The sequence below is a fragment of the Marmota flaviventris genome, chromosome 5 (genome assembly GCF_047511675.1).
Source record: "Marmota flaviventris isolate mMarFla1 chromosome 5, mMarFla1.hap1, whole genome shotgun sequence".
NCBI classification, from domain to species: domain Eukaryota; kingdom Metazoa; phylum Chordata; class Mammalia; order Rodentia; family Sciuridae; genus Marmota; species Marmota flaviventris.
In genome coordinates, this window is record NC_092502.1 from 5,327,500 (window position 1) to 5,354,430 (window position 26,931).

Consider the following 26,931-nt stretch of genomic DNA (forward strand, 5'->3'; position numbering starts at 1 on the left):
ATCCTCAGCACCACATACAGAAAAAGATGTTGTGTCTGCCGAGAACTAAAAACATAAATATTAAAAAAAATTCTCTCTCTCTCTCTCTCTCTCTCTCTCTCTCTCTCTCTCACACACACACACTCTCTCTTTAAAAAAAGATGTGTAAGAAACATTTTCAACAGAAAGAAGTGGAAAATACTTCACAATGGGTTTGCAGATGAATCCAGGGGTCAAGGAGTATAACAGTTTCTGCCTTGGTATCATAGGAAATGTGACTCAAAACTTATTTTCACAGTATTATGACTGGCAATTATTACTGCTCCTGAAAATATTTAACAACATCACAGATGCAGGAAATGAAACAGATTGACAGCTGAATATAGTGAGAAAGTAAGGGATTCATATATCTTCAAGAATAAAGACAACAATTTAAGATTGATTACTATAGAAATTCTTACCACATGTAAAGGACATAGATCACAATATGAGTATTACAGAGGAACCAGGCATTTATAAGTATAATATGCTATATGCATAATGTCCAACTGATGCAGCAGTGATTAAGAATTGGTAAACTGGATGTACATATACATACATATGCAATAAAGAGGGCATGACAGTAATATGTTCAATATTATAACAATAATGTTAAATATTATGATAATTATGATATTATGACACTGGCTATTTTGATAACAATAAAATCTAAGTACTTAAATTTAAAGAGCATTGTTGGCATACTACATTAGTCAGTATAGCTGCAGTGTTTATTAGAGGTGTGCTGCCCACTTACAAAATTTATCTTGGTTTTCAATTAAATTGAAAAAATAAATCAGAAATGGCCTGCTACACATAGATTATGAGTAAACCCCCACATTGTTTTATTGGTAGTCATTAATCTATTGCTCTCTATGAAAACTTGAATTTGTAAGGAGAAGATAAATTCACTGAGGTGTGAGAAGAAAGCCTTTCATCCACGGAGGACATCATGGCAGAGAAACGCCATCTGGAGGTTTCAGTTACAAGAGAGCCATCCTGTGATTAAGGGAGAGGCTCTGGGTCCTGTTCATAATCCACGCTGAGTATTCAACACTAACTTCAAGTGAAGAAGCTTGTTTGGACCAGTCTTAATTAACAGACTGGCGCTTGTCTCCTGCCTGTAAGAACCTAGGATTACTTAAATGTGAGAACCTGCAAGTAGCATAGTTTGTTTCTTTATGTTATTTATGAAATTATCAACTTTTTAAATAGGAATTTTCAGTCTAACATAGCAGCTCTTTGAGTACCTACTAGATGTGGAAGACAGTTGCCTGGAGGGTGTTGTACTGACTAATGGCTCCTGATCAGGAGGAGAAGTGGTGACCAGGTGAGGAGGTGGGCATGGTGGGGCACACCCCTGCCTTTGTGGAATAGAGAAATTTAGTCATGTTTTCTTTCCTAAACAGCAAAGTCTGATTTCAGTGGTTATACATTTTTGTTTAGATTGCTTACTTAAATTTTAAATTTCAATTCATCCTAGTATTGATGGAAATCTCCAGAAACTCCCTTAAATACAAGTGTGAGAAAACTGAAAAGTTACAATCACAAGAGAGAGTGCAACATCCACTAATCTACATGAATTCAAAAGTCCTCCAACAGGGAGATATTCCAATGTAGAAACCTGGGATTACACAACATGGCTTCTTTGGGCCAGGATGACATGAAAGGCATCACACTGGCAATCACAGGCCACGCATCAGCCTTCTCAGACTAGCACTCTGCTGCAGCCTGAGAGAGAGCCTTGTATAAGGCCGTGTATACATTTTTTCTAATTTAGCTGGAATTGAGAACATACTAAACTCCTGGCAGCTATGAACCATGGAATGCTAAGGAAAATGTTTTGCTGGAAAGAAGAAAATTAAATTACTAGGCCTTCAGGATAAGGCTTTCTGTCAGGTGACCAAGCCATTTTAAGGAAGTTCCAGATCCTCATTTTAACCAGGCTCTTTTCCTCAGCCATCCTCCTGCCTTCCAGGTTGCCCACAGCCATGGAGAACTCCACTCACTCCACAGGGATTAACTTCATTCTTCTGGGGCTCTTTGACTACACACAGACCCATCGAGTCCTGTTTTCTCTGGTGTTCATGACCTTCATTGCCTCCCTGGTGGGCAACGCCCTGATGATCCTGCTCATCCACACAGACCCCAGACTTCACACCCCCATGTACTTCCTGCTCAGCCAGCTCTCCCTCATGGACTTGATGCTGGTCTCCACCATCATCCCCAAAATGGCAGCCAACTACCTGCTGAACTCCAGGTCCATTTCTCCTGCTGGCTGTGGTTCCCAGATCTTCTTGTTCCTCACTCTGGGAGGGGGAGAGTGCTTCCTCCTGTCAGCCATGTCCTATGACCGCTATGTGGCTGTATGCCACCCATTGCGCTACCATGTTCTCATGAGCCACAAGCTGTGTTCCCAACTGGTAGCAGGCTCCTGGCTTATGGGAGGGATTGATGGGCTGATGCAAGCCAGTGCCACTATGAGCTTCCCCTACTGCCACTCCAGGGAGATAGACCACTTCTTCTGTGAGGTACCTTTGTTGGTGAGCCTAGCTTGTGCAGACACCACTGTTTTTGAGCTTTTCAGGTATGTTTGCTGCACCCTGATGCTCTTGATCCCTCTGTCTCTCATTGTGGCCTCATACAGTCTCATCCTGGCTGCTGTGTTAAGAATGCATTCTGCTGCAGCCAGAAAGAAAGCCTTCACCACCTGCTCCTCTCACCTGGCTGTGGTGGGGCTGTTCTATGGCACCCTCATGGTCATTTACATGAGACCCAAGTCCTACCACTCAGTGGGCCATAGCAAAGTAGTCTCTGCATTTTACACCATCTTTACTCCTGTGCTGAACCCCCTCATCTACAGCGTGAGGAATAAAGACGTCAAGGGGGCCTTCAGAAATTGGCTGGGCAAGACACATGCTATGTGATTCCAACACAAGGATTTACCAAAATTGTACCTCCAAAAATGGATTCATGTTGCCTTTACAAATTATTAGTTTATTTGCTCTATTGATCTGCTGATTTTGTGTTCTATCAATTTATTTTGTTTTCACTTTGCCATTTTACCTTTTAAGGTATTTCTGTGCAGTGTTTGGTGAATCAAAAATTTCATTGTACCAAGTGATAGATCCAGTCTGATTCCCTCTTAAAATTGGGAGCCATCTCACTAAAAGACATGAAAATCTAATTTTGGCTTTACTATAAATTACTGCAAATTCTGATCTTGCTTGGAATGCCTGCCCGTTCGTGCCTTGAATTCACCCATGCCTGGCTCTCTCTGACCAGATAGCAGCCCTCTCTAAACTTTAATGATGCTTCATAAATCTTGGCCTTCCCTGGCCAAGATAAGTACCCTCACTGAGGCTCTAATGACCTTCATAAATTCTGATGTCGGGGCCAGCAATAATGTAAACTAGCCTTTGTGTTATGCTCCTCAGAGTTTTGTTATCTGTAACCCCCTTTGTGTAACTTTCTGGACTATAAAGCTGAGCTGCAAGAAAGCTGCAGGACTATGTTGTTGCTGTGGTTTTTGTTGGGAGAGGTAGCCCAGCTGGTTGAAACAATAAGCTTGCTTTAATTTTATTTTAATTGGAGTCAGTGGTCTTTTCTTTGCCTCCTGGTCTAACACCAAGGTTCCTCTTGGTACTGTTGAGATTTCTTTGTTCCCTAATATGGAATCTAGCCCAAGAGATGCCAGAGTCTGTGGATAAAAACATGTTGGGTGCCATGTTCTTGCCTGCCCACTGCATCATCCAGTTGGTTCCAGTCGCAGTTAAACCCAGGGCTGAAGGCAAGTGTTGAAGGTGCCTGTCATTATGACACTGCTGTCTCTGTCCTCACAGTGAACAGCCTTGCTTTATACATTGGGTATGTTTTATTCTCCTGCTGAATCATCTCCTGTATAAAGATGGTGACTTCAACTCTTGTTTCTTTCAGCATCAGTCATTTTATTTGAATTCAAGCCTAGGTGGCTGCTCTCTTTGGCTTCCATTCATGGAATATTCTCTTCTTTCCTGCAATTTCCTCTGTGTGTTCTCATATGTGAGGGGTCTCTTGGAAGCTCATGGGGTTGCTCTTTGGTGTTTTTAACCATTCAGCTGCTTAACATTTTAGAATCAAAGAATTTATTCATTGTATGTTCAATTTATTCATTTTATGTTCAAATGATGTAATTATTAATAGGTAAGAACTTATTACTTTCCCTTGTTTTTTTCTATTTTTGCTGTATGTTAATTCTTTTTTTCTTACTGAATTCCATGTAGTTAAGCAATTTCATCTATTGTTATGTTTTGAATCTTTGCTTTTGATTTTCATTGCATCAGGTTTTTTGCTTAGTGATTACCACAAACTCTGTAGAGACTATTTTACAGTAATATCAGGTTATATTAATCAAACGGTTACTTAATTTTGATTACCTTCAAAAAAAAGAAAAAAGTAATTAAAGCAAGACAGTTGTGTCTCAGTTGTACAGCACTTGCCTAGGATGCATAAGGACCTGTGCTCTGTCACCAGCCCCACAAATATACATACATAAATGTGAATACTCCATTTTAACTCCACTCCTCCCTCATATTTACAAGGCAAGTTGACATGATCTATAACCTTGTATCTTGCATAATTTTGAACAAATAATGGTTATTTTTAATAGATTTGCCTTTCAAACTTTGAACTAAGGAGAACCAGGGTACAGGCCCATTTGTGTTGCTGGTGTTTTGATTGTGAATTCAGACTTCTCTGTTCACTGGGCTTTGTTCCTCTTATTGTCTTTCTGATGCTCAGCAAGGCCCTGTCTTTCCCTGACCCTTGACTTGGTGCCTGTTTTTACTGGTGAATGCCGTGTGGGTGAGGTAGGAGCTCTGCTGTTCCCAGCCTACTGTGAGCAGTGTTCTGCTTGATGTGGACCCTGAATCAGGAAGTCACGTGCTCTGAGCAGCAACTCCCCCTTCACTACCCTGAGGGGATTCATTTACAACCCAGGGAATCAACTTGAGTTTATGACCAGCTAACTGTGCAGTTGTGGGAGAGAAGTGAGTCAGAATTCTGACATTAAGATGTTCTGTTTGTCTTTTCACATTGTATCAAATGTGCACTTGTACTGAAACACAGAATGGAAGGTACAGATCTATCCACATGTGCTATCTTCCTATATGACTGAGGAGGTGTTATCACTGTCTCTGGAGACAAGGGGAATATTTCCCTCGATGCGCCATGAGCAGTAAACCTTTTTTTTCCTCTTTGATGTCAGCATCACTTCAGGACTTGTGCTTGGAAAAGAAAAGTGAGTGATGGAAGGAAGGGTTCTCGTGGAAGCAGAAGCTTTGGGAGCCTTCCTCTTGCTCCTCTTCCTTCTCACTCTGGGTGGTGGAGAGTGCTTCCTCTTAGCAGACATGTCCTATGACCACTAGTGGCCGTATGCCACCCTCTGCGCTATCCCATGCTCATGAGCTGGCCACTGTATCTGAGGATGACCGTGGGGTCCTGGTTCCTGGGATCAGCTGATGGGCTGATGCAGGCAGTTGTTGCCCTGAGCTTCCTGTTTTGCAGCAGGTGAAATAACTGCCATATAATTTCTTCTGTGAGACCCCTACACTGGTGTGCTTGGCTTGTGCTGACACATCTGTCTGTGAGAATGTCATGTACATCTGCTGTGTGTTGATGCTCCTGGTGCCCTTCTGCCTCATCCTGACCTCCTACAGTCTCATCCTGGCTGCTGTCCTCCACATGTGCTCCCCAGAAGCCCGCAAGAAGGCCTTTGCCACCTGCTCCTCACACATGGCTGTGGTGGGGTTCTTTTATGGAGCTGTGATTTTTAACTACAAGAGACCTAAATCCTACAGGTCAGCTCACCACGATAAGGTGGTGTCAGCTTTCTATAGCATCCTCACCCCTATGCTGAACCCCCTCATCTACAGCCTGAGGAACAGTTAGGTCAAGGGGGCCCAGAGAAAATGTGTGGCCAGTGTCTGGCCTTGGATAATTGTGGGGACAAGTGCATGGAGTACTGCATACATGGCATACATTAAGGGCGTCTAAGTGGCAGGCTGCTCCCCTGTGCTAGGCATGTGAGCAGCAGACCACTTACCTCATAGGCACAGCCCTGGGCATGAGGCCATGTGTTGCAGTCCCTGCACTTGCTCCATGGCTCACTCCTTCATTGGTCACTGCAAAGACAGCAGAATTTGCATTAGTGATTGCCTGTAATCTACTTAGCTACTGCCTGAGTATATATACATGGTAACTGCACAATAAAATCAAACCTGTTTCCTGTTTAGTCTCTGGAAGTCTTGATTAGCGACTCCGAAGTCACATTCTCCTCTACACTGTTCCATGGACCTCCTTGCTGGACGAGAGAGAGCTCACACACCTGGCACCTGAGCAGGCATCTGAAGTAAGCCTATAAGACAGGGTGTGGAAGGGGAAATGGGGAACCTATTGACTTGCAGCTGTAAGCGCTTCACACTCTCTTGGATACTCGAACCCTAAATAAGAGAGAAGTCCAGAAGTTCTGGAATATAAACACTAACCCATGGGTCAATACTGCTGATGTTTCTGATCCTAGGATATGGGACAAGATAATGGCAAATGCACGGCAAGCTGAAGTGAGACAGGGGTATATTTTGCCACTACATTTTTTTTTATTGTGACAACAATTGAGCAAAGTTTACGGGGCCCTGCAACAGACCCTTGCCATACAATGATGGCCCTGGGGGAAGATGAGGCTGTGAGAGACAGACAGGGGGAAAAAGGCAAGGGCAATGGCAACTGCCCCCTTATGAGGCAATGCCCAAGCCAGCAAGGAACTATGACAGCTTAGAATTGACCAGGCCACCCACTGGACAGGCCCAAACCATGGTCTCCCAGAAACCTATTCCAGGAGCCAGAGATCCTTTTGAACATCTATGTAAGATAAGAGATGAGAAGTGGGGTGTGGGAGTACAACCCTTCCCAGTCAACACGGTCCCCACCCCAGAGCACCTTGCAGAGCAAACGCTTGAATCCCTCAGTCTTGAACTAAATTGCCCTCAGGACTGGAGAGACCTAGCCAGAGCAGCTCTTGAGCCTGCAACATTTTTGAAGTGGAAGGCATTCTCCTGTGATGAATGTGAACAGCGGGGGGATCCTAACCACACCACAAATGTTAGCCTCCCAGCTGAGTGCTTGCAGGAGAGGAAATCTACAGTTCCACTGCGGTACAAGCCACAGGCCCACCAAATTATTTCCATCAGGGGTGGCTCTGTACTCTGAGAGCCTGGAGGAAGTTGGCAGCTGGGGAGGGACAGTTTCCATACAGGGCTTAAGGCAGAAGGCCACAGAGGACTTGCCACAGTTTACCGACAGGGTAAGCAAAGTAGAAGAAGGAAAGGTGTCTCATGAAGTAGCCAGGGTGGCCTTAGCCAAGAAGTCGATCTGGGATGGACTAAATAAGGAACTCAGAGCAGCAGTGGCAACATTTTGAAATGGCACACTGGATGACTAGAATTTGGCCCCCCAGGATATAGGGACACAAGCAGCTCAAGCCTCTCTGCTGCCCTCAGACATGACAGTTGCATAAAAGCAGGACTAAGGAGGCTTGCAGACAGCTAGTCAGAGACTGCAAAAAATGTGCACCTTTTCCCCCCAAATCTAATGCTCTATGGCAAATGGATGTCATTTACTTTGCAACTTTTAGAAATTTAAAATATATTCATGTAATAATTGATGTCTATTCAGGCTGTGTAATGGCCACAGCCTCCACAGGAGAAACCACAAGAAAGGTCATCTCCCATCTACTTAAAATGTTTTGGAATTATGGATGTTCCCATGTCTATTAAAACTGACAATGGGCCAATCTATACTAGCAAGACATTTGAAGCAGTTTGCAATGATTGGCATATACAGCACGTAACTGGGATCCCCTACAACCCTTAGAATCAAAGCAACATAGAAAGAACATACAAGGAATTAAAGATCATGCTACAAAACAGAGGGTGAAAGTAGTCCCCTCTTGATGCCTCTTATTTGCTTTAATTTTCTTCCAATGTCAAAATCTTCTATGGAAACAGCAGCCCGTAAGCATTGCCCCCCCTCTTGTGTCCCCTCCCATCTATCTATGGTCTCATGGAAGGATCCCATAACAAATACATGGGATGGCTTGGGGCCCCTCTTAACCATGGGTTGGGGTTTTGGATATGCTAAGAGGAGCCTCACCACATCTGGGTGCCTGCCAGAAAGTCAAGCCCTGGACCCCCAGAACCACCAACCAATAAGATGAAAACACTAACTCTGGAGGAAAAATCTCACAAGCAAAGGACTCAACAACACAAATGGACCTCATGTAGAGAAACCTGGGGTGATAAAGGTCTTGTTGAACAAGCCTCCAGATTGGCCCCTTTGCCTGGTGACAACCCCATCCCAGGCCTATTCTGATGGTCCTAGTGTGTACAATGCTCACTGCTAACAGTGAAGCCTCTCATGAGGTAAATTCAGCTTTGGTCACTAGGCCACCACCTTTAGCATTGGCCAATTGGGAAGGAGCCCTACTCAAACTCTTTTCCAATAAGTCCGACCTTATTGATCCTGAGTTACCCATCCAGGAGGTAACCGTAACCTGGAATACCAGCATTTCCATACCTACTCTGCCCATTTGTTTCTCTGAATTAGATAATGTCCCCTCTGTTTTGCTCTTGCTAATGAAACTATTGTAGATAACTATAATAAGTCACATGTTGGGCTGTCTCTCACAGACCTTAGAGTTTTAGTTAATGCTACCTGTAGCCAGAGACTCCCCCATGGCAAATGCAAGAAACCCTTGCTGCCAACATGCTCAACAATGCTTTTGGAAAGCTCCCTTCAGATAATGATAGCATCCCATGGAATCAGTTTGTCACTGCCATAGCTTATCTCCTTGATAAGAGGAATTTCTCTTGGGAAGAACAACATCTATGCACCTGGGCAGGCGAAGCTCCCTGGAATGTAACTGATGTGCCCCCAAACCATATGGACCACTGCAGTAACTGCTACACGGGACAAGCCATTACCAATCAGTATGCAGGAAATCAGTATGGCATGATGGACATCACGCCAATATTGCTAGCTGCTACACCCATCAAATAGGTGGCAGATGGCTGGATGAATGGGTCTATATTGAGTCCAGACCCTGACCATGGACTTGCCTTTGTGCCAAATTATACCCATACCCACTATGCACAAGCTTGTGTGACACCACCCTTTGCCATGCCAATAATCAACAATACTGATGGCATAAACATCACTCATACAGAGATCCCTTGTGACTCAATACATCCTGCTGGCTCACAAATTGTCTAATCCCTGCTGTGAAAACTAAAGGTATATTTATCCTCAGAGTGCCCCCAGCAATCTGGCTTCCAGTGACCCTGTACAGACAGTGGAGGAGTCCATAGGGCATAGAGATGAAGAACCTTCTGAATGAGATCCTGCACCAGACAAGGCATGCAATTAGCCTTATCATCACTGGGATTATTGCCCTGGTGACCGCCATCGCAGCCACAGCCACTGCCACTGCTTCCCTCACTCAGAATATCCAGACTGCTCAGACTGTGAACAATGTGTCCACTGCTGTGGCAGAAGCCTTTGCCATCCAAAATGACTTAAATAAACTGACCTGAGCCACTATTTTAGTCATTCATCAAGAACTAGACCTCACCAGGAACAACTAGATATTCTGTTTTGTTGCAGAGGCTCACTTGTGACTCTGAGTTTCATTGTATTTGTGTCACCCAATATGCTGTGTCTGAAAACGTAACCTTACACTTCTCCAGTTTTTCTCTGCATATTAAGGGCACTTGGGATACTAACTATATTATGACTATGCATAACCTTACTAAGGCAATTGTCAAAAACAGTGAGACTAAGATGTCTATCTTGATAACCTCCTCTTTCTTCCAGGGACTGACTGAACACTGGAAAAACCTGATAGGCAAAGTAATCTTTATAATGCTATTACCCTGGCCCTACTGTTTATTATAGTGATAATTTTTTCCTGTGTTGTGAGGCTTATGTAACCATGTAAAGGCCACCAAACAAAAAACAACAATGCTGGCTGAGGTCCTTGCAGCATAGTCAGAGGGTGGAGATGTGGGGACAAGTGCCTAGAGTACTGCATACATGGCATACTTTAAGGGCATCTGGGTGGCAGGCCACTCCCCTGTGCTGGGTGTGTGACCGGCAAACCACTTACCCCATAAGCACAGCCCTTGGGGAGAGGCCATGTGTTGCAGTCCCTGTGCTTGCTTCACCGCCCATTCCCCAATTGGTCCCTGCAAGTACAGTTAGCAGAAATTGCATTGGTGGCTGCCTGTAATCTGCTTAGCTACTGCCTGAGTATATATACATGGCAACTGCTCAATAAAATCAGATCTGCTTCCTGCTTGGTCTCTGGAGGAGGTCTTGATTAATTACTCTGCAGCCATACTCTCCTCTACCTTATTTTGAGAATCTTTTCGCTGGATGAGAATGAGCCCACGCAAATAATGACTAAAAGGTTATCTACTTGCCCAAACAGGAAGGCCTATACAAAGACCTTAGTATTTCTTAGGGAGAAGGTATTTAACTTTCATATATAAATAGATATAGATATAAATATATTTTTTCTGCTTTACTTTGTATCATTCATGAAGGTCCACACTTTGAATCTGTTTACTGGTCTGTCTTCAGCAGGTCAAACTGTGGATTGTTAAAACTCTGTCAATTAAAATGTAAATAACATTTCTATGTCATCCACCACAGTGGTTTCTTTTTTAAATAATGAACTAGTGTCTAATGACTTTGTGGTTTGAGGTTCTTTGCTGCCCGTCAGTGTATGATTTCCACAGTTGGGTGTTTAGACTGCAGGCATCCTCTTCAGAAGTTTCCACAAGTCTCTGCACTCGCAGCTCACACCCACCTCAAGCAACATGGCCCACTGAGGCAGGAAGGCAGAGCACCCCTTGGGACAGGACCTGGGCCTCAGCAAGGGAACCAGGCAGGGGGTATGTGCAGTCCTGGAGGAGACAGGGACCTGGATAGCACCCTTCACTGCCCCAACAGCGTCAGCTGAGGTGGCTCTTCCTTAGTGTCCCTTCCCCTCCCCCAGCCACGGCCAACCTTGGAACTTGTAAAGCGCTTCCTCGTGGACAGCAGAGCCTCGCCCCAACCCTCGTGCTAATGGAGGCTTGGAAATTAAAGGAAGCTTGGAGTTTGAGCTCCTGAGACAGGAGCCCCCAGCCAGCGCGTCTGGAGCTGCAGCGCTGCAGGACGGCGCCCCCTGCCGGTCCCACGAGGCTGCGCAGCTGCGTGGTTAACTCGGCCCTGGGCGCGGCCGCTCTACCACTGTGTCTAGAGGCCAAGTGGCCGCAGGTGCTGTCTGTGCCTGGGTGTTTCCCTCCAAGGTCAGGACGCTGGTCAGACCCCCCATCCGCACTGTCGGTGTGTCTGCTGTTTTCCTGCCAGTGGTCCTCCCTGGCTGGCGCCTTCGCGTTCCTCGGCCCATCGCTTAGCAGAGAGACATCTGCGCAGTGTGCAGTGCGAACCACCATGACTGAACTGTCTCCACCTCTCTATGTGTCACGTGCCTCTGTTCCTCTTGGGATGGCGGTAACTTACTCAGCTGCTTTTCAGAGCGTCTGCGGACTTCAGCCAGCAATGAACACCAATCCCAACTGTTCCCAGTATTATGGAAACTTTTCCATTTTGGCCAATTCTTGTGAGCACTTGGCTTTTCATTTGAATTTTCCTGATGACGAATGGGCCTTGAGGACTTGCCATTAGCAGATTGTCTATGTGCTTATGTTCCTTTTTGTCTTTTGAACTATTTCAGTTTTGGAAAAGGAGTCTGTGGATACTTCAAAACCAAACACAGCCATTGATTCCATAACAGAAAGTATAGGGCATTCAGAACACTATTGGGAGTTTTAGAAATAAGACTCATGTGTTATGAATTTTCAAACATATCTTGTAATTCATTGCCCAATTTAATTGGTGTGTGTGTGTGTGTGTGTGAGAGAGAGAGAGAGAGAGAGAGAGAGAGAGAGAGAGAGAGATTTCTTTTCCACCTCCTCTCTTTTGCTAGAAACTGCAACTTTATTTCTTTTAATTATGATTTCTTACAAACTACTGGTCTTCCATTGGAGGGCAGATTCCACTGAAAATCTAAGACCTTTTTAAAATTGGGACTCAGGTGTTTTGGAACAATCTTTGTTCAACAAATGATTACATACTCAGAATAATTAATAAGGGATAAATTTGACACCTTTAAACAAATTGTTGAATTTGTCAGGAAAATAATTATGGCTATACATTCTTAATAGACCTATCTTTCACACATATTTGTGTGATCTTCAAAGACAAAGCTAGAGAATTCAAAAACCATCCCAAGGCTGTGGTTTAAAATAGCACCTACAGTGTTACTGTTGTGATTCTTTTCTCCTCTTCTACTAATCTTGTCTTGATCTGGTTCCCGTCTTCACCACCTTTTCTTCTCTTGAATGAGGCTCAGTAGTTGTCCATGTCAGGTGATGGAAGCTGCAGAGGACTCTAAGCAGAGCAGGAATAAAATATGCTGAGAAAACAGAGCAGGGTGGAGAGGCTCAGGAAAACTTTATTTATTTTTCCTTTGAAAAACTGTTTTTTTCTTGATCTTTTTTCTTGTTGTTATCATCATTACCATAAATTTAATTCTACATGATTAATTGATGGCAAAACAGTCCATCCCTTCTTCCCTGAGAGCCAGCCTCGCCATTGCTCCCGCAGGAGTGCCAGGGCTGCCCTAGGTGTCCACCACTGTCACCATGATACTTATGCCTGCTCCCGCCCCCTCCTTCCCAGGCCATGCCCTGGGGAATGGCTCCTTCTGCTGCCCTATGAAAAGACCACTGTTTTCTCCCTGAGGCCGCTTGCCACAGGGCTCCCAGTGAGGACCTGCCTCCTGTGCTTCTGTTTGCTGGTTCCAAATGACTTATGCAGTGTGCTTGCCAAATCCATCCCATCTGAAGGAGTGCCAAGTCCAGGCAGCTCTGGTGCCCTCAGCCACTCCCTTGGACATGTCTCTTTGCAGAAGCCAGGGCTCAGGGCCATTGGGGTGAGGGTGACTGATGCCCCAGTGAGTAGAGGAGGCTAAGTGAGAAATGCTGCCTGTGGTGTTTACCTGGTGAGGTCCAGGGAGGTGCATGTGGCCCTGTGAGTGCACGTTTGGGACTCATGGCTCCAGGCTGAGCCTACAGCAGAGTGCACACCCATCTCAATGCCTCACCAGTGCACCGAGCATCCATCCTGTTAGGCCTGCCTGGTTCTGGGGGACTGATCTGTTTGCTGAGAGCATGAAGTCCAGTGGAGGGGGACTTTACCACTGAAAATGGAGAACTGAAGACTCTGAAGCCTCTGAGAGTGCTGGGTGGAGGGTGTGTGCTGCAGAAAGCAGCCAGGCATGGAAGGGAGGCAGGTAGATAATATCCACCACCCAAACTCTCAGACGCAGTGGAAGGCCTGCAGACCAGGACTTAGGAGGAGTGAGGGAATGTGATGGAGCAGAGTGTGTGTGTACTTAAAAGTGAATTCCAGAAGAAATGTCTGCATTAGGACGAAACTGTATGTATATGTGGCAAAACTAGAGGCCGATAATTAATTCAGTTTTCTTTATAACATACTATTTTAAATTTTTATCTCATGAAATGGTGAGTGCTAAGCATTTTGAGTAAAAGGTACTAGAATTATCCTTGGTTTTGGTTGAAGATTCCCCAAATTACAATTTAATAGAAACTTTAAGAGCACCCAACTGTCATGGGAGGCAGTAGATTTTCCTTTCCCAGATCTCAGTTGCCCAAGTTAGTGAATTTTGTTTTCATTAATATGTTCCTGGAATAAATTTTTATTTCAAAATGTATAATATTCTACAATGATTATATGTATATATATATATATATATATATATATATATATATATATATTACATATGTATTGTATATATCCATCCATATGTAAAATTCATGAAAAAATTAAATTCTGAAACTCATGTGGAGAACATATTTTGGGGCCAGCTTCCAAGGTTACAGAGGAGAGGTGGGTAGGAACTCTGTGTTGCGTGTCTCTCCAACATTAACAAGGATTTGTGGAGTGAGGTGGGGAAACAGACTTCACCCTGGGAAAGAGTTGCATGTCCAGGGGAGAAGCTGCCGGGTGAGTATCAGGTTTTTTCTCCATCCTTACACATTAACTAGCTTGCTGCTAGAGCACTCATCTTTGGATTCAGGTGTGGCTCTTCCAGTCAATCCAGATGCCAGTGAATGTCACAGAAGGTATAGTTTCATTAATAATCCTGGCATCTTAGGAGTGTGCTCCAGACCTGGGGTGATGGATGGGCAGAGTCATAAAATGTGCCTGTGGAAATTCTAGGTGCCTCATAGAAATTGCACCTGGAGGTAGAAGCAGGACACTGAGGGAGACAGGAGTGAGCGGTGTTGGCTTCCCAGGGCTGCAGAGAAAATGTGGCTGTGGCTGTGTAGACTCAGTGAACACCACAGGAACACAGTCAAGTCAGAAATGCACAGGAGGAAGAACTTAGGAGCAATTGAAAATATTTCATGTTGTAGTCCATTTAAAAATTCTGTCTGTGGTAAGTCTTTAATGGCACCAGCAATGGGCACAGAGTCTGTTAAACACAGGGATCTCAGTAAAAAATGGTCAGGGGTGACTTCAATAAAACGGATAATTGGAAAAGCAAAACCAGAGGGATCATAGCTTCCAGAGACACAGTATTGCTCAGTTTGAGTTGTAGTGATTTTCACTGATTTGGGAAATGTTTGTGACCAACCAGCTCACAGAAGGCACATTGCCTGAAGTCTCCACCTGAGTGTGTCATCAAGGCTTCTGAGTTGTGGGTCAGAGCCTTTGGAACAGCCAGGACAGGGGCACAGGCAGGGTCCCAAACCTCACTCAGTGCTGGTCTTCTTGACTCACTTCTAGGTCATTTCATTAAAAAAAGGACCACAGCAAAATGCTGCTAGCAGTCCAGGGAATTAGAAATAAGGTTAAGAATTGATCTATGCATGATACAGAAATAGCATTTATAAAAAACATATGCAAGGCTAAATCATTTATGCACTGTTAGTGACTTAATTTTCACCTGTGCAAAGATCAAAATTTATTATATTTAAACTCAATAGCAATAGTCAATGAGCTGATCAATATTTTTGTTGTTCCTAATTTTGACAACTAGGCTATGTGTTGAAAGATAGAAACCTAGATTAGTGTACCCATACATTTCTATATTTATAAACATGCGTATGCACGTTTTTTATATATATAATCTCCATATTGAGGGAGAGAGCATATATACAGAATATTACAAATAAGTATGAAGTAAGGATACAAGTAACCATCTTCCAAGTATAAATAAATAACATGAACACCTACGATTTCCCATATGTAGAAAAAAAATGTTATGATTCAAATTCTACATGTTAAGAAAACAGGGAAAAGTAAAATATATTTGTCAAAATACATTGTTGATTTTGACTACATATAGCCTTCATTTCTTACATATCAACAAGGACAACATTTAAAATCATCCTATATTTCATCCACTATAAGTTTTATCCACTTAAAAATTCATTTAAAATGAAGTTTCATTGTCATAATATTTATGTGTCTATTTGTATATTTACTCATTTGTTCATGGGCTGCTGTGGCGCATGCCCTTGAGGGAGGACTCTCACATCCTGGGCTCATGGCAGAATGGTCTCACTAGCATGGCCCATGTATGGTAGTCATGAACTCAACACCCATGATTGAGCAACTGCTGAAGGCCAGGTCTGTCCTGGGCAATGTCTATCATGAGGTTAACCTTGGTGGAGCAATGACAATGAGTGATGAGTAGAATTGACCTGTTCATTTAATAAACAGAAGGTGAAGGTGGACTGCAAACCCTACACAGCAGAACATTAAGGAGACCAGAGGAGTTCGGGTCCAGCGGGAGCATTGGGATTTTAACAAGCCTATGCAGGGTAGGCCTCCTTGAGAAGGAGAGAGCTGACCAAAGACTGGACTTCAGTTCATTACGTGAAATTAATTGACACTTTGAGACCCAACATAGACTCAAAGGCCAATTGAGAAAGCTAAGCATGACCCAGGAGCGGATCAAGTGCAGGCCCGCTCTGTGAAACTAGTCTGCACCAAATAATTATAACATATATCAAAAATTTGAGATAGGGGACTTTGCAGGTTAGTGACCAGCTGGTTGAAAATAGGTAGTTGTTATTCATAACCCATCAAATGACACTGAACTTTCATGGGAGAGGCAGAAGTCAGATGCTGAATCAATATAAAGGTGGACGGATGTGATCCCTGTTGTATTACCAGAAGTCTTGTGAAGAATGGCTACAGAAAGACATGATCCCCCACCTCATCTAGGGAGAAGCACACCCTTGGCCCAAGTAATTATGGAAAAATGGTAATGGACAAAATCTATTTCCTGTGAAAAGAAATAAAGAAGAAACCTTAATTATATATAGTTTCAGCAAAGATTCCATTTGGCGGGCCTTTTTTTGTGCACAATTGCCTATGAAATTACATCTGCAATAAATTTCTAATAAATGCAGTGAGTCACAATTTTGCTTTGAAGGTTAAATAAGGCATGTTAAATAATGGGAGAGTTGGGTAAGGAGCACAGTCTGCCACAGGATGTGCTCAGGGTTTGTGCTCACCATCGCTGTCTCTATGATTACTGTGTCCTTGTTAATGCCACTACCCTGTCACCATGGCTTCCATCTGTTTCAAAGAGACCCTTAGAGAGTCATGACTGAGCCAACCAACATGCAGCAGAATTGCATTTTGTGCTCACTGATGGGTCAAAGTGGTCCCTGATCTCTGAGGAGCAGGGGCACCTGGGTCAGAATGCTTGCTGTGGCTTCCCATGTGTGCAGGATGGGTGGTGAGAGGGTAAGGCCATGCTCCTCCTGAGAAACCAACCACCTGAACCCATAGGCCCACTTTATACCAACCACTGCCCCTCTGAATTTTCAGATCACTGCCTGGTGACCATCTGTCACCTGCTAGTTGTTGTCACTGCACTTGATGGGAATCTGTGATCAGGTGTCACAGAGACATCATCTCCACCAGGTCTGACATGGACGTGCCCAATTGAGTTCTCTGACAGTGAAGGTTTCCACCAGGTGCAGTAGGTCAAGCCAGAAACCATCCCACCAGCCTCGACCGCTCATTGCTGCCCATTCCTCATAAAGTACCATCAGCTATACAGTCTTCCAACACAAATGTCTCTGATAAGCTACTGTCTCTCCTCTATTCTGTCCCTGTGTTGTTGTGGTGGCTGCAAGGCATGCCTTCTCGACCTCTCTTTCAATTCCATAGAACCTGGGTGGACTCAGCACCACCCATGTGGGACAGGACCACTCTGCACAATTGAAGCCAATTGTGTGGGATTGGCTGTGGTCTGGATGATTTCAGCCCAGGAGCCGTGAGGACTGGGAAACACAGCCTCCATCCCCCCTTTATCCTGGGTTCCTCACATGCTGTGATGGTCTATGTTCCTGCAGGGCTTCTGCAAACTTCACAGGAACATCCCTGGGGATTCAGAGGGAGACAGAGCTGGCACCTCCACGTACTGCTGCTGATGAGGCACCAGCCCAGTTTCCATCCACCAGAATCTGCCCCGTCCCTCAGGGACAAGCAAAGAATGACCCTTCTCTGAGTTCTCTACAATAACTACAGTTGTGTGTATTTGAGGTTTATAACATGATAATATGGGGTGCATTTCGACAGTGAAGTGGCTACAGCAGTGGGGCAGATTGATTCCCATCATCACCTATGGTTACAAATATCTGTCATCACATTGCTATTTTTGTGAAATAAAGAGTTAAAATCTAGTCATTAAACAACCTTCCTTTATACAACATCATCTTATTCAATTTAATCTTTAAGCACATTTGCTTATTCTTCTTTTTTAAAAATTTCTATGTCATTCATACTAATGGCAAAACCTAATTCTCTAATGATACACTATAAATTACAAACAATAGAGTTTAAAAACTATTTCCATGCTTTGGTGGAGTAAACTAATAGCAAAGACTCAAGGAAGTCTGAGAACCTAGGGAGGTGTGTAATGTGGTGATTATCAGGGTATTAGATTACTCTGCTGCCTGTTTTAGCCTTAGAAGGCAAAGGATGTAGCACATGAGATATAAAATCCCAGAAAAGTTTGCTCTTTCACTTGCTATTTTCAGCAAAGAACCATGAGTGAGATGAGTGAGGAGTGATGGTCTAGTGACTTGAGTGGACACAGGCAGGTGGAGGGGAAGGGAGAGGAAGGAGGAAGCAGAGCCCTTGGGGACTGTTCTGTTCCTGGATCTCCCCCATCCCCCACCCCCTCTCTCTTTCTCTCTCTCTTTCTCTCTCTCTCTCTCTCTCTCTCTCTCTCTCTCTCTCTCTCTCTCTCTGCTTCCTGGCTGCCATGAGTTGAGCAGCTTTCCTCCACTGTGCCCTTCTGCTACAGAACTTCGGGCCTTGGAGCCAGCGGACCATGGACTAAATCCTTTGAAACTATGAGCCACAATAATTTTTTCCTCATCTAAGTAGTTTTTGTTAGGTGTTTTGGTCACAGTGATGAAAGGCTAACACAGTTTCCTGCAGTTCTCTGGAATTTACATTTAGTTAAATTTAGTTTTAACTGATACATAAAACCACACACACTGTGCATACTAATGGGGTTCCATGCCGTGTTTCAACATATGACTACATTGTATAATCTTTAAATCAGACAGAACATGTCTATCTCCTCAAGCATTTTTCACGTCTTTATGATGAATACTTTCTAAATCCTTTCTTCTAGTTTTCTGAAATGTGCAATGCATCTTGTCATCTGTTGTCACCCTACTGTGCAATAGCACACCAGAATTCCTTCTCCTGTAACTATAACTTAGTTACCAGTGATCTGCTTTCCCCATCTCTCCTTACCTGCCTACGCCCCACCTCCTGGTGACCACTCTCCCACTCGTCTATGAGATAATTATTTTTCCACATCTGAGTGAGAGCATGGACCCATATTTTTCTGTCCCCATCTTATTTCATGTGACAGAATGATCTTCAGTTCCATCTGTGTTGTCACGAATAACAGAATCACATGTGTCCATGTCTGATGGTGTGTCTTTTGTGTGTCTGAACACATTTCCTGTCTCCATTCTTCAACTGATGGACACTGAGGTTGCTTCTATTTCTTGGTTATTGGGAACCGTGCTGGGATGGACACAGCAGTGTCAATGTTGCTTGATGTGCTAATGTCATTTGCAAATTGAAACTACATCACTAGAAAGCCTAATCAGTGTTCCAGCATGCTTTGGCCACAGAGGAGGGATGTCACATCTTCAGGTATTCACTAAAGCATTTGGCAATGTGATAGTATTTTATTGTCATTTTAAATTTAATAATTTGGTGAGATTAAATGAATTTCCCTCAATTAATCAGTACACATTGTGCCTCTTTTGGGATTTCTTGCAATTGTGCAGATTCATTAATTTATACTTTTTGAGTACTGTCATATCTATTTTGAACACATATTTTTGCCATATTCGTTTTTGAATTTCTTTTAATTTATATTATTCATTATTATTTCAATTGCACATACTATGGACACAGTGGGTGATTCAATGTATGTGCATAATATAGAATGATTAAACAAAGATGGTTAGCATTTTCATCTTACATTTTTAAGAATATTTAATTAGTATATAACTGTGTGTTTATTCTCAAATGTTTCAAGAAGATTATTTCTCTATTTGTTTTAGAAAGCATATCATTTCATAAATCATCTATATATCTTAGCTGGAATATGAATTTAAATAATTTAGCTGTTTCCTCTTGGTGTACTGTTAAGAAAGGTAGCATTTCTCCTTATGGAAAATAAGAATATAAAACAAAAAATCGATTTTTTTTCTAGTTTTTGTTTAATTTCACTAAGTAAGCTATTGTACTTAGTATAAATGGGATTTATTATTATTTGTGAGTTGGAGCATATGATTTTCTTCTTCTCTTATCCCATTTGGCTCTCCAGTGGACATGGTGTGCCTGTTAACAACATGCTGTGTAACTTCTAGTACTTCATCTTTCTAAATTTACACACACCAAATCCAGGTCCTGCATTCTGCTCCTTGGGCCTCCTTGTGTTTCTCTTATCTGAGAAACACACTCTCAGGCAGGGCAGTACTTTACTGTATGTGGCCATGAGCACGTGTGTGCATTTCCTTCTCCTTCTGTTTGGGTAATTCCTAGGCAGCATGGGTTGAGTGCCCCTTGCTGGGGAGCACATGGAGGTGGGATCAGCAGAATCCAGAATGCGGGCTACTCCACAGCACAAACAAGTTGCTCCCTTCATAAGCAAATGCCATTTAAAAAAGTATATAGGATAATGCAGATCAAAGCCGACTTTTCAAATTCTATAGTGGGCTTCTTTCATATTCCAGTTGTTAAATACAATGTTTATGACAATCAAAATGGTACCAGAGGTGATGTTGTATCATTGTGAGAGTTGTTTTAGATTTGCTGATGGCACAGTAACTGTGCATATGTCCCCTGTTGTCAGCTACTTGCACTAGTGGGAGTGGCTGTGAGTTCCATGAAAACACACCACATGGGATTGTGTGGATGTCTGTAACACATTGTACTTGTTTGCTTCACACAAAGTGGTTAGATCCTGAGACTCCCTCTCCTGGGATATCAGGCTGGCGAGGCAATTAGAGGTGTTCCACAGTTGTCTCCGTTCATGCACACAGCATTCCCTGGGGTAAAATTCCCACTTGAGATCATTCAAGATGATGCAGTCATCAAGGGAGAACAAAATGCTCATGTACACACCCTTGGATGGCTTTATTTGGCTCCACATGTTTGTTCCTGGAGTCAGTGGGGACAGCTGCACAAGGAAGACACTCCATGCTCAGAGGCCATCTCTTCACTTGGACACCCACTCCTTCCCAGGCCAGCTGGAAGGTCATATTCAGTTCATTTCCTAGTCGTTTTGAATCAACCACTCACCAGCAGAAAAGTGAGTACCTATAAAATGGACCTTTCTAAGTGAGCAATGTGAAACTCATCACTGTGCAATAGCTCGGTGCTTAGGATCTTCTGTTTGTAAAATCTCACAATGAGGATGGTTGTGTTTCATCGAGAAAACATCTTCCTAATTGACTTCATCTGTAAGGGCTACAAAAATTATTTAAATTGCATTAACACAGTGTCAAATTGTTGAGTAATCACATGTGCATTCCTCTATTTACACACCTGGGGAAAACAACCAATCTTAGGTGTCTTCCATTAACACACTTACATTTTGCTTAATTGTTTTCTTTCTATGTCCTATTTTTATTTATATATTTTTTGGGGGTACTAGGGATTGAACTCAGGGACACTTGACCACTGAGCCATATTCCCAGCCCTATTTTATATTTCATTAAAAGAAAGGCTCTCACTGAGTTCTTATCACCTCACTTTTGCTAAGGCTGGCTTTGAACTTGTGATCCTCCTGCCTCAGCCTCTCAAGATGCTGGGATTACAAGCATGTGCCATCATGTCCAGCCTGTCCCATACTTTTTGAAATTAAATCTTTTGAAATTCTTCCTTTGATTTTACTGGGTCTCTATGATACTTTCCTACATGCTCACCTATACCCATAATTCATCATTCATCATACAAGTTAAGTTATGTGGCTCAGGTATTATTCAGATCAATTAATATATCTTCAAGCTTTCTCATTATCATAAGGAATTTTCTCATACCATGTGAGCAGGCAACTTAAAGATCATTTCCTTTTAAGGTAATAAAGATTAATTTGCTAACTGAAAAAAATTCTATATGAATTTTGAAATTAAATCAGGCACTTTTGTAAACAGAAAGGGGAAGAAAGCAGAGAGTGAAAGAGGAGGGCAGACATGAGAGTGAAATTGAAGAAGAAATAAATAAACGAGTTCCAAGAATTGGTCCAAACAATAGGAAAGGGCGATGACGGTGGATACAAAGAGCATCTTGTCTGTTGGAACTTTGTCCCAGCTACTGCCCTCAAAACTTCATGTGTAAATTTCTTTTTCTTTCCAGCTAGAGATAATAATCTCATATTGTTGCTAAGTGCAGTTCTAGAACACAAATTCACTGCAAACCAGAGGCCACAACTGACAGTGCGATCCCAGGTGTGAGTCGCGTTCAGCAGAAAACCCAGCTTTGTAATGACCATATGTGTTGTATGGCCTGCCCCTCAGTGACCATGCAGACATCCCTGGACAGTGCAGAGCGGAGATTTCCTCAGAGTCCCCATGAGGCACAGAGAGGACAGTGGTGGTGGTGGGAAATCTAAAATAAGGGACAGCGGCACATGGCTCTGATAATTAATCACAACAGAAGAACAGACTTGGATCTCAGGAAAAAAGAAAAGTGTTATGAAGATAATTCAATAACATCAATCCAACTATTATTTAACAATTTAAGAGTGTATATATTTTCTAACATACTTTATGTGTGGAAAATTTTGAGCTACATTAAAAACAATCTCAATTTTTTGATGGTTAAAACTGAGACTTAGATTGTATTAAATATTTCATTCCAAGACATACAACTAGTCATATAGACATATAAATAGTCATTCCAAGATATATAACTAGCAGAAAAAACTTACAAGTAAAGCTGACTCAAGTTCTGTACTTGACCAAAGTACAATTTAAAATGTATTTAATCCTGTCTGATCTGTATGAGTGAATAGAATGTAAAGAATGTAAAGGTTCTCTGTTTAGTGAGCATATGCTGTTGTAGAAAGCACATGTGGCATGCATCAGAATGTGAAGTATAATAATGCAGCAAAACTCAGGAAGAGCTTGATAGTGACTGCAACCTCATCAGCAGTCAGGCAGCGGTGGGCAGGTGGGGGATGAGGTTGCCTTCAGCTGGGAGGATTCAGAGGCCTCTGGGTGCAATGAGAGACAAGGACAGCCCATGGGCAGATGGGAAGATGTCTGAGAAGTACACTTATGCCAAGAGTCAGGCATATATCCTATGCAGGAGGCTCCTGACTGGTACTTGCTTCACATTAACACTTTTCTTTTTAATCTGATTAATTGGAAACTGTAATATCCACTAAGAAAAAAGCATTTGGATGGATGGCAACAGAACATCCCAGCATTTTATTAATGTCCAGATATTTGGCTGTTTTTCTTACCATTTGTAAATCCTGATGCCATTCTTTTTTATTTTCCTGCTTTATGTATATGAGCCCTATCATTAAAATAAGTACCCATTGATTGCCCTACTGTTGAAGGGTGTGTCTGTTCTGATCATCTGCTGTTCATTAAATATTTTAAAACAAATGCACTTGGGTTATGGAACCCACTGGTAAAATTCTTCATGAGAATATATTCGCCACTTAGTCCTCACTAGTATTTCCCACACTTCCCACGATATAAACAACAAGAAGATAAGTTTATGAAATTTAGATGCACAGATTATTGGAAGACAGATTTATTACTTCACAAAGTAATGTAAACGGTATCCAATGGTATTTAAAGGTGGACTGACCTAATGAAAACTTCACCAGTTTGATAAAGCCTTTTGGTTTACTGTAAAGAGAAGGTCTGATTTATCTGCAAGGGAAGGATGCAGGCCCCTCTTGAAGGGGTGTGCTCCCAAGGCTGAGGAGCTTGGGCTTCTGCAGTGAGCAGTTCTGCCAGTCCGAGCACAGCCTTCCCTTTGAGGCAGAAGTGCACATTGCTATGTGAGACCACAGCAGACAGGTGTCCAAGGTGAACACACATATGGAGACAGCCCTGTCTTCAACACCAAGAGCAAACACCTGTCAAAACATTCTCCATGTCCTTCTTTGTTCTTAAAGGTGGGTGAACAGTCCCTCAGGTGAGTGAGACTGTGTAAATGCTGTACATTACCAGCAGTGAGGAAAATGTCTGCAAAACAATCAGTCTAGGAGCATTAGAATGGTCCATGAACCAACAGGGAATCCACCTGTACTCAGGTCTACAGTGCTGTCTTCATGCCCAGAACACTTACAGAACTTTGCTTCCTTCCAGACAACACAGTCATGATGCAAAGGGGATCCTGCAGTGGGGGAGCTCAGGGAGTCAATAGGAGCAGCTCTGACTCATTGGCCAGTCTGCACCCAAGGTGCAGGTGAGACACAGACAGACTCCCCCCATTCAGCTACCCTGGACGAGAAGCCCTTGCTCAAAATACAGAAAAGATGGAAAAATCAACTGAAGCCTTCACCTGATAGAGCATTTAGTAAACTAGACAAATACAATTGGATGAACCTACACCTGCAGGAGTCACCATTTTTTCTGAAACTGTCACATATAATATGAATAATGTTTTGATGGGCCAATTTCCAAATAGTTCAACTTTACCATAAAATAGGGTTTATACTTAGGTGCATTTTCTATGACCTTGGTGGAGCTTCCAAGCATGACAAGTTTGGAGAACCACACTGTGGCCGAGTTTCTTCTTCTGGGACTGCTGCAGCACACACCAGCTCACTTCTGTGTCTTCGTGCTCATCTCCATGATGTTCTTCGTCACGCTGATGGGAAACAGCCTCCTGATCCTGCTGATTCTGGTGGACCCCCTTCTGCACACTCCTATGTACTTTTTCCTGTGGCAGCTCTCTCTCATTGACATCCTGTTCACAATTGCCATTGTCCCCAAGATGATGTCTGACTTCCTTCTGCACAAGACTGCCATCTCTGTGTCTGGCTGTGGGACACAAATCTTCCTGGGATTGGCCTTGGGTGGAACTGAGTGCATCCTTTTGGGACTCATGTCCTATGACCGATATGTGGCCATCTGTAAGCCTCTCCACTACTTGCTGCACATGAACTGGCCCCTCTGCAGGCAGATGGCACTGAGCTCCTGGGTGAGTGGTGCTTTCAATGCCTTGGTACACACTGTCTACACCATGAACTTCCCTTTCTGTGGACCCAGAGAAATCCATCATTTTTACTGTGAACTCCCTGGTGTCCTGAAGCTCTCTTGTGAGGACACCTTGGCATATGAGACGGGGGTGTTGATCAGTACCACTATTCTGCTTCTCATTCCATTCTCCGTCATCCTTGCCTCCTACATATTCATCCTGGTCACCATCATCCACATGGCTTCTGCTGAGGGGAGGAAGAAAGCTTTCTCCACCTGCTCCTCTCACTTGGTGGTGGTCAGCCTATACTATGGAGCCATCATTTTCATGTACATGAGGCCAATCTCTTCCCATACTCCAGGCCAAGATAAAGTTGTGTCTGTTTTCTACACCATTGTGACACCAATGCTGAACCCCTTGATCTATAGTCTTCGAAATAAGGATGTGGTGGGAGCCCTGAGAAAAACCCTATGGAAGTGTTCAGCATGTGGGAAAACGTGACTATGAGGACGGGGCTTCATGAGTATTGACCAAACGTGAGCACTGACCAAACGTTAGACTGCCTCCAGTAGAGATGCTCAGAGTCAGGGCTGCAGGTGAGGGGCCACTGAATATTCTGAAGTGTCAGGTGTGGCAGCAAAGGGATGCTGGGCTTCTCTGCAGGAACCCCTCTACAGCTTGGCCAGTGTGATGAGGGTGGCACTACCCAGCCATCATGAAGACAGGGAGGCTCTGGTTCCAACCATGTTGTCACAGAGAAGCATGTGACTGCATTAGCAGAACTGTGATTACAGCTTATGAAAAGTCACCCTCTGTAAGGTACTGGGATAGAAGACCTGCAATTTACAGGTCTCATTAGTAAGTCAACTTCAAAATGGATATTTTATTTTAATTGAATGCATATAAGTGTCATATACAGTCCTTTGAAAACAAGTGAGTTGCTAGATGGCCATGTGTGCGTGTTTGACATAAAGATTCCTTTGTTCATTAAACATACCCGTCTCCAATTCTAGGGAGAACTTTTGTAATCACAGATTGTGTGTGGAGTGGTTTATGTTAACCTTGAAATTCTTACCTGAAGAGTGAGGAATAAGGCACAGCCCTGCCCTCAATGCTTGCCACATTCAGGAGTCAGATGGTTGGTGGGTGATAGATTTAAATCTGTATAATGCTTTTGGAAGTATGGCCATTTTGACAATATTAATTCTGCCTATCTAGGAGCATGGGAGATCTTTCCGTCTTCTTAAGTTTTCTTCAATTTCTTTCTTTAGTGTTCTGAAGTTTTCATTGTAGAGATATTTCACCTCTTTTGTTAGATTGATTCCCAGGTATTTTCATATTTTTTTAGTCTATTTTGAATGGAGTAGTTTTCCTAATTTCTCTTTCAGTGGATTCTTTGCTAATGTATAAGAAGGCATTTGATTTATGGGTGTTGATTTTATATGGTGTTAGTTTGCTGAATTCATTTATTAGTTCTAGAAGTTTTCTGGTGGAATTTTTTTGATCTTCTAGATATAGAATCATGTCATCAGCAAAGAGTGACAGTTTGAGTGCTTCTTTACCTGTTTGTATTCTTTTAATTTCTTTCTTCTCTCTAATTACTCTAGCTAGAGTTTCAAGGATGAAGCTGAATAGAAGTGGTGAAAGAGGACATCCTTTCCTTTTTCCAATTTTTAGCAGGAATGCTTTCAATTTTCCTCCATTTAGAATGATGCTGGCCTTGAGTTTAGTATATATAGCCTTATGTTGACATATGTTCCTACTATCCCTAGTTTTTCTAGTGTTTTGAACATTAAAGTGTGCTGTATTTTATCAAATGCTTATTCTGTATAGATTGAGATGATCATGTGATTCTGGTTTTTAAGGCTGCTAATATGATGTATTACGTATATTAATTTCTGTATGTTAACTAACCTTGCAGCTCTGGGATGAATCCAACTTGATGGTGATACACTGTTTTTTAAATATATTTTTGTATGTGATTTGCCAGAATTTTATTGAGCATTTCTACATCTATGT

General features: G+C 42.8%; 2 protein-coding genes and 1 pseudogene across 2 annotated transcripts; all 3 read left to right on the forward strand.

Annotated features, from left to right (window-relative positions):
• Positions 1-2,009: 2,009 nt before the first annotated feature.
• On the forward strand, positions 2,010-2,945 carry LOC139705850 (olfactory receptor 2T33-like). The gene has a single exon (XM_071612753.1). It carries the CDS (start codon positions 2,010-2,012, stop codon positions 2,943-2,945), a length of 936 nt encoding a protein of 311 aa, XP_071468854.1.
• Positions 2,946-5,303: 2,358 nt separating this feature from the next.
• Positions 5,304-5,946, forward strand: LOC114078757 (olfactory receptor 2T33-like; annotated as a pseudogene).
• Positions 5,947-24,468: 18,522 nt separating this feature from the next.
• LOC114078760 (olfactory receptor 2T27-like) lies at positions 24,469-25,413 on the forward strand. The gene has a single exon (XM_027919824.2). It carries the CDS (start codon positions 24,469-24,471, stop codon positions 25,411-25,413), a length of 945 nt encoding a protein of 314 aa, XP_027775625.1.
• Positions 25,414-26,931: the final 1,518 nt, after the last annotated feature.

Excerpts from the sequence above, each read along its gene's own strand:
- LOC114078760 (XM_027919824.2), top strand. The coding sequence starts at position 24,469 with ATGACAAGTTTGGAGAACCACACTGTGGCCGAGTTTCTTCTTCTGGGA.
- LOC139705850 (XM_071612753.1), top strand. The coding sequence starts at position 2,010 with ATGGAGAACTCCACTCACTCCACAGGGATTAACTTCATTCTTCTGGGG.